The sequence below is a fragment of the Camelus ferus genome, chromosome 3 (genome assembly GCF_009834535.1).
Source record: "Camelus ferus isolate YT-003-E chromosome 3, BCGSAC_Cfer_1.0, whole genome shotgun sequence".
Classification (NCBI taxonomy): Eukaryota; Metazoa; Chordata; class Mammalia; order Artiodactyla; family Camelidae; genus Camelus; species Camelus ferus.
The window spans coordinates 23,512,965-23,525,255 of record NC_045698.1 but is presented as its reverse complement, the minus strand read 5'-3'; the positions used below and the strand labels follow the sequence as shown (position 1 = coordinate 23,525,255).

The 12,291-nt window shown below is 41.2% G+C and overlaps 1 protein-coding gene across 4 annotated transcripts in view; it reads left to right on the top strand.

Moving 5' to 3' along the window:
• ADAMTS12 (ADAM metallopeptidase with thrombospondin type 1 motif 12) overlaps positions 1-12,291 on the top strand; it is a 287,460-nt gene that overhangs the window by 186,684 nt on the left and 88,485 nt on the right. For all 4 annotated transcript variants that reach the window (XR_004316312.1, XM_032470755.1, XM_032470748.1 and 1 more), the window contains 3 exons: positions 2,235-2,327; positions 3,835-3,980; positions 6,657-6,826. Coding sequence is in view for 3 of the 4 variants with exons in the window: in XM_032470755.1 (XP_032326646.1) it covers positions 2,235-2,327; positions 3,835-3,980; positions 6,657-6,826 (409 nt within the window). In the remaining variant the exon portion in view is untranslated. The remainder of the gene's footprint in view (positions 1-2,234; positions 2,328-3,834; positions 3,981-6,656; positions 6,827-12,291) is intronic.

The following is a 12,291-nucleotide window of genomic DNA, read 5'->3' as shown; positions in this document are numbered from 1 at the left end:
ATCCAGCATGCGGAAGGAAGGGCTGGGGAAATATTTGGAAATCCCAAGATCCAGACACAGAAATGGAAACTTTCTATTCATGGCAAGATGTCTGTAGGACAGAAGGATGGAAATTGGGGTCATTTACATTCCTTGACCCTACCTCCTTGGTATCCTTTGCAAGTGGGTGGTGGTGTAGGAAATTCTATAGTGATTTTCAGCAATCACAGTGATTCACACCTGCAGACCCCATAACAACCAGCTTAATCCCTAAAGTTACTCCTTTTCCTGAATTTCCCCTCTGGTTGAAGAGCACCACCAGATCCCAAGGTAGGATTCATTCTACCCCCTTATTTTCAACATCCAAATGATAAGCCAAGCCCTGACATTTAACCTCTTACAGAGTGTGTGGCTCTGTCCTGTCACAGTTATTCCCACTGCTGCTGTCCTGATTCAGTCTCCCATTAGCTCTCCTTACTGCGGACATAACCTCCTACCTCACCTCTCCCCCATTCACATTGTTGCTCAAGTTGTTTTAAAAAAAAATCATAAATCTAACCATGGCTCTGCTCTGCTCTTCCAGTCCTCACTGACCACAGGATAAAGTCCCAGCTCTTTTGTGTGGCATCCCTTTGTGATCTGGATCGTGAAGGAGTAGATTAGAAGAAATCCACCACCAGCAAAGGGAGGTGATGGATAAGCATCTATATCTCAGACTGAGTTTTGAGGGGGAAGGATGCTGGTGGATAACTTTCTCTCTAGAAAATTCTTACCATGGTCCAGCCTCTTGCCAATTTAGAGTTCATATTTATGCTCTTGCGTGGTTTGAGAACCCCATGTCAAAAAATTAACATGAAAATATTTCTGACCTGATCATACCATGGGATGCTCAGTAGAAACAAACGTTTAAGAACTAGCCTGGAGAAACCAACCCTCAGCTAATGATGCACAAAACTCTAAGAGATAAAGCTTTGTTCAGATGAGTTCAGAATTCAGCACCTAATTAAAAATGTAAAATGGTCTATCTCTTCACAGCGAAGTGAGGAGAGACAATAAACCTTCAAGAGCTTTGAGTAATTGAATTTTTTAGGTAGGGATAATGAAATAACTGCATAAAAGAGGAATTGTATGTGAGAAAAGGAAAAAAAGCACCTACTATAAGTTATATTAAGGTAGATATGAAGAAGGACAGTTACAACCTCTAGAAACGAAACATGTCATCACTGACTTTAAATTCAGTGGATGGCTTACACAGCAGACTTGACACAGCTGAAAAGAAAATCAGTCAGCTGAAATTTAGAGTTGAGAAAATTACCTCCCATCCCCCTTGAGTCTTTCTCAGACTTGTATGATAGAGGAGAGGCTGGCCTTTTCCTGATAGAAATCCAGGCATTTTCAACTTTGATATACAAGAAAATTGAGAGCCAAAACTATGAAAGTAAAGTCGAAACATGAAGGACAGAATAGGGAGGTCTGTCAACAACAACTATGAGTTGCTAACAGAGAATAGAGGTAATCAGGGAGAGGCAAGATTTATAGAGAGATAAAAACTGAGGATTTTCTAAAGTAGTTAAAAAAATACAAGATCTTATGGTGAAAGAACATATTGAATCTTGAGTACAGTAGTGGATGGAGTGATGGCAGATGGGTGAATTGGAGAAAGACTAAAACGTGGATGGAAGCAGCTGAGCCATTTCAGATGACACATAAGAATCCTGTCAACCTTCCCTTGTTCTTCCTGCAGGAGGAGAAATGGGAGGGAATATTCCATTCACTCCATGGCAGCTAAAACAAACTGGCTACTTTGAGTGATAAGGAAATAAGCTGAGGTTTTCTGGATGGAATGGTGTCCTTTCCTTCAGTGAGCAGGCACAGGGTACAGCCACCCAGCTGTTTGTAATCAGATTGCCTTTCATCACAGTCTGAATTGCCCTCTGATGGCTAACGTCACCAGTTACCTGCCTTAGGGCCATGAGAACTGGGTATTGTGCCACACTCTTAGGAATGGGTCTTATCTTTCATTTTCATATTGCCCTAGCATGGCCTGCAGACCACTGTCTATGAGTGATGACCAAGTCCAAGTTAAGTGTGAACTAAGGGTTCTTGAATGATGATTTTCCATCACTCTTACTAACAACAGCAGCATTTATTGTGGGTACGTGGGCGAGTGTGTGTCTGTTTTACTATCACTGTAGAAATGCTTTTGTGCAAGCTTGGAAAATACAAAAAAGTGCAATCTCACATTTGTTTTCCAGAATGTTTGCCAGACGCTATGGTGCTCGGTGAAAGGCTTTTGTCGCTCCAAGCTGGACGCCGCTGCAGATGGGACACGATGTGGCGAGAAGAAGGTAATGTGTTAGTGATACATCTGGCTGAGGAAGGAGGCGGTGGGGGTTGGTGTTCTTGGGAATTGCTGGGGGGAAGGCCCCAGAGAGCAGCTGTTTCTGGGTGAATGGAGATCCTCACACAGTCAGACTTCCCGGAGGAAAGGGTTCTCCTTCCACTCCTCCTTTTGAGCCTTCACTGGAAACAAGTCCTTAAGGAGAGCGGGCTGAGGCCCAGTTCCACACTTCACTTTTGAAAAGTCTGGCCCATCTTTCCCTGACAAACTTCTGTGGAGTTTGTGGCCAGTAACATCTGCTGAGCTCATTATCAACCTTCATTTTGACCCTTCCCCACCCACCCCCATGTTGAAGATTGGGAGGGCCAAGCCAGCGACTGCTTCTTTCCAAAGATGCTGAATTTACACCATGTGTTATCTTCTCTCGCACCATCTGACCTGCCTGCATTTCTTGAAGTTCTGCCCACTTTACTAAGCAGGAAAGGCAGATACCCAAGAACTCAGAGATGTTAGCTATCCTCCAGACTGCCCAAGAACAGAGTAATACGTGCTGCTCAACAGCGTCATTTGGGTTTGTTGTGGGCCTAGGATGTGTTTAGTGCAGCTTGAGCGTGGATTACAGAACTTGATCAAAATGCATCCTCAGAAATGTTTGCCAAATAAAACATAACTCTCAAAAAAAAAAAAAAACCAGAATTTTTAAAGAATGCATAGTGACCAGAAATAAGGAGGAAAAGAAGGCCAGCAGATGAAACATGCCCAAATCCCCCAGGAAATGTGGCCATTTCTAAACACCAACTTGCATTTCTTGTTTCCCTTTTTGCACGTTCCCCCTTCTAAACCTGATAGTAGTTGAAGGATTCCCTTAAAGAGGGAGAGAGTGGATTTTTTTTTCTGAGCCACTGGAAACAATGGATAGAGTTATAGGAAGGCAGAAAATTTTTCTTGACATTAGAAAGAACTTCAACTTCTTAACAACTTGTGTTTTTTGGCAGTGAGTGGACTTTTTGCAGGAGGATGAGTTATCTGGTGCAGACATGAAATACTCATCGAGGCTGTAAAGAAGAGTTATCTCAGTGCCAGGCTGCACAGTGTTTGTCATGGCCTAGATAAGAAGCTTGCACCAGAAAGCGAATCAGTTATGTTACTGAACAACTGGGTTACTCAGCATACTCGGCTGACAAGCTTTTCATAGCAAGACTTTCTCAGCGAAGGAGGTGGTGTGTTGATCTGCATTCTGGTGTGCAATCTGCCCACTACACTTTGAGTAACACTCCTGTATTAGGTGCAATTAGGCACCATAAAGTTCCGTTTAATTCCTGAAGTTCTTTGATTCTAGAACCAAGACTCTCCAGGGAAATTCTTTCAAGAGGCTTTCTTTGTTCCATGTCCGACGTGTGACTGCAGGAAGCCTGCTCGTGCAGGGGGGATGGGTTTGGACTTCTGGGGTCCCTGACTCCGCTTGCTATGGGAACCTAATTGACGGATGCCTCTCCTGCCTCTTCCCTTTGCAGTGGTGTATGGCTGGCAAGTGTATCACAGTGGGCAAGAAACCAGAGAGCATCCCTGGAGGCTGGGGCCGCTGGTCACCCTGGTCCCACTGCTCCAGGACCTGCGGGGCTGGAGTTCAGAGTGCAGAGAGGCTTTGCAACAACCCAGAGTAAGTCCAGCCAAGGACATTTCCCTTCCTTCCATGAGCACTGGGAGACCATTCTTGGACAGCATGACGGCAGTGACCCCAAGCCTCCTCGAGGAGACTAAATAGATTCCCAAAGACAAAAGGAAGCCAGAAGGAAGGTTCAGAGAGCGTGAAAAAAAAAAAGTGGTTCTTTTTCTCTTCGTTTCATTTTGTCTTGGCACTGGATTCTTACTAGGACTTGGATATGGAAGCTGATCCCATCATTTGAAGAAATAAACAAAAATGTTTTAAAAGTACAATCTATGTGAAAGCTCCTAGGAGATTATAGAATTAAATCCTTCCAAATAACCCCTTTCTATCAGTGGGGATTAGTTATACCCGATTTTGCTGATAAGATTGTAGCTTTCTTTCCATCATAATGAATGTATAATTTAAAAAATATTTTTCTTCCCTTAGGTAGCTCATTAACAAGCTAGGCACGTTTTTTGAGGATAATTATTTGTAATGTTTTAGACAAGGATTTTATAAACCTCAGAGTTCCGTATTAGCCTGTTAAGGATTCCATACAAGTTATTTCACAAGTGGCTTTCAATTTTTTAGTCAAATTATTTAATTTTTGCATATTTTATGTTTGTATAATGATATTATATATGAATGAAATTTATATTTCCCTGATTTCCATATATTCCATATATTCTTAATTTCATTATTTCCTGATATACTAGTTCCCAGGTATAATTTTTTTTAAAAAACTGTACATCTGATGACTCTTGTAAGTAGAAAGTGTACTGAGCTTCTTTTACCTAGATTTACATTAGTCTGCATTGAAGGGAGGAGTCACATTTTTTTTAAAAGGCAAGTGATAAATATGATTATAATTCCTCCAATATCTCAGTTCCACATATCACTTTTCCTTTGTATTAATAAATGTATTGCTATATACATATATGTGCATGTATAATATACACATATAAACTATACACATATGTATGTATATATAAACTATATATATATGTGTATATATATAAACTATTATATAATGTCTTCTAAGGGTTAATAAGTTAATATCTATGAAGAGTTTAACACAATATTATCAGTAAATAGTGGTTACTATGATATCTTTATCATTTTCCATGCATATAAGTAAGTGTACATTTGAGGAATCTAGACAAAATTATTGTAAAATCTTACATTTTTGTTTAAATACAAGGTTCTTGTGACTTGAAAAATTCAGATCCAGAAATTTCTTACAAAGTATTTTTGCAGAAAATCTTTATTTTTTAGTTTGTTTCAGTGTGATCAGAAAAGTGATTTCCATTTTAGAGATCAGGAAATACAGGCTGTTTGCTCTAGGACCTACTGTCAGTGCTAAGTGTCAGGCACTACCAGTCCACAGCCTTCTTGGGAGCGTGGTTAGCAACCCATGCTTATCAGAAAAGGGACATCCATGTTGAAGAAATGAAAGATGATTCTGTAACTTGGCTTCAGGGGGAAAAATGGTGCAACCCCCATCTTAGAGGCTACAGTTTGTCATAGAGTCTCCTTGGTGAGCGTCCATGTCTGATCTCAGTAGCTGATTTGCTTAGGTTCACTGAGAACAATGACTGGAAACACAGTCACAGATTTAGTTCTGTGATTCAGGTCACAGATTCAGATCAGTGCGTGATCAACTGCCCCTGAGGCTGTATCCTTGATGTATGTATTTGTCAACTGTCTAGTGAGAACCCACCAGGGCTTGGCTCATGGAAATGAATTGGAGAGATTCCAAGTCACAGAGTGTCAGTCCGTCATCACAAATAGGAAACCAGCCTAACCTCAACTATCAAGGACAATTCTTAGTACCTCCTACAGGGACTCAATGAATGTAAACTGCCTTGGTCAAAGGATTACCTTTGGAGGTGATAAGTGCAGGAAGTTCCTACAATAGGATAGTGAAGTGCAATTAAAGAAGAGAATGAGATTACTTCTGGCAGGAATCCAGGAAGAATTCCTGATGAAGATAGCATTTATTTGGTCCTGAAAGCATGGACAGTACCTAGATGTTTAGAGCCTTAAGAGAGCAGAAATCTATCCAGAGGCACAGAAAAAAAAAGAGTGAATAAGTCAGCTTGTGTCACTGGAGCAGTGTGCAAATGAACAGGGAGGGGCACGGGGGAAGAAAAGTTGTTCAGGTGATGTAAGTTGGGGCCATGAGGGCCTTGAATGCCAAGCTCAAGAGGCTGGACTTGATTCTGTGCCCACTGGGTGCTATTAGAGGTTTTTAAACAGGAAACTAAAATAATCAATGTAATCCTAAAAATTAGCGAGATACAGTGTGTACAGCAGGTTGAATGAGGAAAAAGAGGGGAGACGGGAACAGAGGTAAGGGGTGAGCTAGTCTGGTGACTGTGGGAGTAAAGGGAAGGAAACAAATACAAAGACGCAATTGATGGCCAGGTAACTGATTGACCGTGGGGTCAAAGGAAGGGGTCAGACTGTATCAAAATAGGCAACTGTACACTTTGGACTGAATGTTCATGGGCAACAACAGCAACAAAAACGTGTGAGATTTGAAGAATATATTTAAAAGGTGAGTTTTGAGGCTAGAGAGGGACATGGTTTGGCAAGGAATGGCCATGGCCAGATGTCAAAGGATTTTTAAAGGACAGTGCTGGCCTTTAAGGAGATGAAAGAACAGCTTGTGTGTTTCATTTGTAGACCAAAGTTTGGAGGGAAGTACTGCACTGGAGAAAGAAAACGCTACCGCTTGTGCAATGTCCACCCCTGTCGCCCGGATACACCAACATTTCGGCAGATGCAGTGCAGTGAATTTGACACCGTTCCCTACAAGAATGAATTCTACCACTGGTTTCCAGTTTTCAATTCAGGTAAGGAGCTGGATGAGTATATTCCAGGTCTAGGGCCACAGTCATTATCAGAAAGCATTTATATTGTCAGGGTACCTGTGATACCCTGCAAAGTTCAACAAAAAGAGAATTGTGCCCTTAGGAGCTTTATATTTTAGGAGGTGGAGACACTGTTCTAGTTAAGTTGATCAGTAAACTTTGAAGGCAGAATATTCCAACTGCATGCCATGCTCTGAGGGAGATAAAATAGAAGTTTATCAAACATGACGACTCACTTCAAAACAGCTGAGGTACAACTAAACAATAAGTGGGGCTTATAGAAATTCAGGAACTAATCACTGATGAAAGTACTTGTTGATGAATGTGTGGAACTGAATGTAACTTTGGCAGAAATTCAGCAAAGAATGTCATTGTGGGTTTGGAGTGATTTCAAAGAAGTCTTCCAAGGAAGCAGTTGATGATTCTTAAGCATGAGTAATCTTTCTACTGGAAGAAGGGTAGGGGAGGGCACTGAAAATAGAGCCAGCAATCCCTAGTGGGAGGAGAAAGGCACAAGGAAAGACAAGGTGGTAGAAAATGAGTAAGAAGTGAAACCTCTCAGAAATGAGTGAGAGCCGCTCTGGGCCAGAAATCAACATTTTGTGTGTACAGGACAGTATAAGAAGGGTAAAAAGTAAAATCAGGCATTGAAGGATGTGCGTCAGGGGATGGGAACATAGCAGAGTTGGAGAATGGAACAGCAGCTTTGACAGTGCTTCTCCTGACTCAGCACCAGTGACACATCTTCTCCTGCAAATGAGGATGAATCATTAACTGTTGGCTATAGTTTAGCATCAAAAAGTATCTGTGCTATTTGTTGTTATTGGAAAAGAGAACTGAAAAGAAAAAAGATATTCCTGGGTCAAGGAGATGTGAGACAAGGTAGAAAAAGGTAACCACATTTTTTGTGATTTTTCACTTTCTGGAATCCATTGTGATAGAATACAAGAAGAATCTTAGATGTCAGCCAGTGAATAAAAATTACATATCTGGACTGTTAGAAAAATGAATATAGTCAATTGCTTTAGGAAGAAAGACTCTATAGTGCTTTTCCCACTTTGTGTCTACAAAATATCCCGCTGGCTGTTGGTTGTCATGGGCAACGTCTGCTCCTTGTCCTCCATTGTTTAGCATCATTCATGCTCTAGGCAAGGGAGTCACTTGATTTTTGGTGCAATTTCACTTCCTGATTCAAGGACTTGAATACAGGAAAACTCATGGATATACTCATGTGGATGCCAAAAAAAAAAAGCAAACAAAAACAACCCCCCGCCCCTCCCCCCAAAAAACCCCACAGTGATGAAAGGTACACCCAGTTTGTACTGCCTCTGCCTTTATTTTGGACATTCTATTTTGTTGGAACTACCAGAGTCAGTAGGACTACAGACCCTGAATGTGCAGAGGACATTCTGGCCCAGTGTTGTGACAGGTGCCTAGTTAGGGGTCTTCACCCCTGTCAGATTCGGGGTTGGTTCTGTGTCTGCTTGACTCTGGTAGCTCAAGTAGCTGGATCTGGAATACAAAGATTTGGTTCAGTTTGGCTTTTCATGGCTTTAGAAGCGTTTATCATGTGCCTGCTTTTTGCATAGCATAGCACTAGGTATCAAAGAAATGAGAGTTCTAACAGTGTACACAGATTTCGCTCACTTTGGAGTGATTGGTTTGCATCTGTAACTGGTATTCAGGCTGTATAAACCACATGAGGGAATTAGACTGAGTGCTACCTGCTTAACTCACTGTCTGCCTGGGCTGTAAGCCTCCATCCTCCATCCCAGTGGTTTCAAACAGGCTCCTATACTATTATTTGACCATAGTGACCTACCTGCTAAGCTGATCAGCTGCTTCCTTGACCAACACACTGATTTCTTTCCCCCGTCAAACTGTTACTCCTACAGTGTTGCTCTTTGCTTAGTTGATAGGCACCCCTGGTGGTGACAACGTGGCATTCATGTGCACAGCTGTCTGTGGAGCACTTAACCTGTGCCAGGCATCGACAACTTTACACCATCCTAGCCTCCCCTTAGGAGCCACCAGAGGACGAACAGAACATACAGCAGAACTTTCTACCCGCCCAGTGGATAGTGTTAAGTGGCTTAGTCAGTGACCTTTGGCAGATTTGGCTAAGTAGTGAGTGACAGAAAAAGAATCATAGATTCGAACATTTGGAATAAGCTTGGAGACTCCATCAAACCTTGTAGTTTCCAAACTCTGTTCCATGGAATCCCAGAGCTTCTAACAATGTTTGATTCCAATTTCATTTGCCAGAAAAAAAATTTAAACTATTTTTAAAAGTTCATTAAAGAATAGTGCTTATACTCAAACATATTATATATCAAGTTTTAACATATCAAAACCCATTAACTTATACAAATTAATTTGGTTTTCCACAGACCTTAGGATAAAAAGTCTCCCATTAGCATAGTTTAATTGGTAAATATCCTGAGGTTGCAGGTCGAGTTGTTCTACATTGTTACCATTTGCAGCTTTTTATGTGTCAGAATTTTTCAATGCTGTGCAACCAGTAAAACCCACAGAAAAAAATTAGATGCTGCAGCCAGTATAACTCTGTAACTTGATTAACTCCATAAGCTTGATTTCACAATTTTCTATTCGTCTTAATAGTCCCTTTCGAGCCCACTGACTTATTTTTAACCATGATATACTTAAACTTATAAGATTTATGTTTAATAAAATCCTCAGTTTATCTGCTTTATTTGCAAGATCTTGTTTGAATAAAGAAAAAGAAATCTTTTGCTGAAAGGGTTTGAAAACTACTAATCTCGATCAACTAACTTTCCAACATAGGCATTTCCTTTACCAGTACTCCTGGCAAAAAAAAATTTATGCAGACGCCACTTGCGCAGGTTCACAGAGGCACCCGTGTGGAGAGCAGCAATCTATACATTTTCTCACTTACCCCCACTCCGTCCTTCAGAGATGAAGAAACTTAGTCTCAGAGAGGACAGTAACTTATTCACGGTTATACTGTCTTACATCATAGAGCTGGAATTGAAACGTACAGTTGTTTGATGAAGATGCCGAGATCCTTCGGCTCACTTAAATAGGCTCCCAAGGACTTGATTAGCCTGTGTTACTATAAATTGATTACATGCTGCATTTCTATTAGGAAATGACCAGAGCCTGATCTTGGTGTCATCACTATCTTGGAATCTCTTTTCCTTTCTGGATTTTTTTTCCCAGAACACCCTAAGAACTCCTCATTAAAGCTAATTTTTCAGTTGTTGCTTCTAAATATTTTAGCCCTCTTCATCTGTGATGCCAGTGAGGTTTCCAGCAACTGTGGAGGGTCTGACATGAGATGAGATCGCAGTCTGCTCCTCCCAGGATAGGATGCTTCAAGAACATATTTAAGGAACTGTTACAGTTGGGTTCCCTAGGAGACAGACTCTGAGACAGAGGCTAGCACGCAAGAAGTTCAACAGCCATGGAAGGAGAGAAGGAAGAGGGATCAGGAAGGGGAAGAAGCCAGGCTACGGTGCAGTCTTAGCAGACGTCTTCTCCAACCCCACGGGGGCTCTGCATCTGGAAAGACCCTCAGAGTTCCCACGGTTACAGTGGAGGAGCCAGTCCCTGAAGTTCTGTATGGACCAGACATTGGGTGTGGTCTGTCCCCAGAAGGAGTAAGTGTCCTTGGACAAGAAAGCTCTCTTAAGCCAAGGTGACAACTGAGGGCCAATGCTGGCATCATTCCCAGGGGCTGGACACCTGGGGGAACCTGGGTTGCCTGCATGGAGTTTATTACAAGAATACTTGGGGTTTAGCTAGAAACAGACTTTAGAGAGAATGTCAGTGTGGGGAGCGACCTGGGAGATCTTCTAGCCAGAAGCCTCTCATTTCACAGACTGGGAATCTGTGGCTTCAAGGTGGGGAATGATGGAATAATAAGGATGATGTTTGCAGACACCCCCCAAAGCCAGTCACAACACCCCTCCCCGTCACTTTCCTCTACAATAGAAGAGGAAAAACTGAAAGACTCACTAACCTGCATTGCTGGGAGCCTCAATTCCGACCAGAGAGAAAGACGGCAGCCCTGCTGGGTCAGGCTTCTGGGAAGGGTTTTCATTGCTGCTGACCCAGCTGCCCTCGGCCTCCTACCGCTCTGCCTTTCACTCTCCTCCTCTTGCTCTCTGAGGTCCAGCAGTCATATTGCAACCATACTGAGATGGCTGAGCAGGAAGATCGGAGAGCCTCTGGACTTCTTGTTATGTGGGAAAAGTAAAGTCCTGCCATTTCAAACAAGGAAGCAACATTTTTTTGCTACTTGTTACAAAACTCATTACTGATGACAGCAGCTTATAGTAAACTTACATTTGCTCTGTGCAGGCCCTTCAGTCAACACTTTATATGCCTTTGCCTAATTTTATCTCCACAAGAAAAATCCATGATGGAAATTTACATTTTTGTCCTAATTCTTATGGATGTGCGAAAAGACTTAGAGAATTTAAGTTACTTCTTAAACTCTAACTGTACAGTAGAGCCAAGAGTTAGCCCAGAACTGACCACTAAAACAGAGACTGGGATAAGCCCATTACCTTAAGAATAATGCACTGAATTTTGAATTTTACTTAAGAGGATGTTCATTTTTTTTTTAAATAGATGATTTTATGGCCAAGGAGCTCTGATGGGAGGAGAAGAGCCCCCAGCTACTCTTTGTGTTATGATGAACACTAGGTTTACTGAACTTACATATCTTGCCTTTGAAAATCAATTTTTCTAAACATTTAAGCATTATGACAAAATTATTACATTCTTTAAGTTGCAATTCCAAACTTAGTGTCCCAGTTCTTAACCATTTTAACTAAAGATAGAACATAAACATATTCATTAAATAGAAAACATTACTACATTTATCCTATTCTTAAGCATCAGTGAAGTGGTTTAATTCATTTTTTAAAAGTCGTTCTCTTCTTGTTTTCAGAACTTCCTGCGGCTGTAGTAAAATATATTAATTTTAATGCCTTCCTATGTTTAACTGATATGTATTTTGCTATAGTTGGAGATCACAATATTACCTTATCAGAAAGTAAAAGACCATTTTAGACCAGCCAGGGTTACAGGATTTAGTAATTATTTGACTGATTTTTGGTTGGGTGTTTGGTCAGGACTTTTTATTTGTTTTTGTTTTATTTTTTCCCCTCAAGCTGATCTGAGCCCAGTCATTAAACTGAGCTTCTTTTTTAAGTTAAATATTACTTGTTAAAACATAAAACATTTTAAGTTACACATTTTGCTTAAGGTTTAGTCTTTCTGAAAACCTGGCAAGGAACCTCATACACACATATCACAAATCTCTGTGCACAAACCTCATCGTCCCACTGAACTTCACTTACAAGACACAAGTTCAAATGTAAAATTATGAAGAGTTTTAAGACAGTGACAACAGAGCTTTCACCCAAGTGTGAGGCCCTGGGTGACTCCACGGGGCT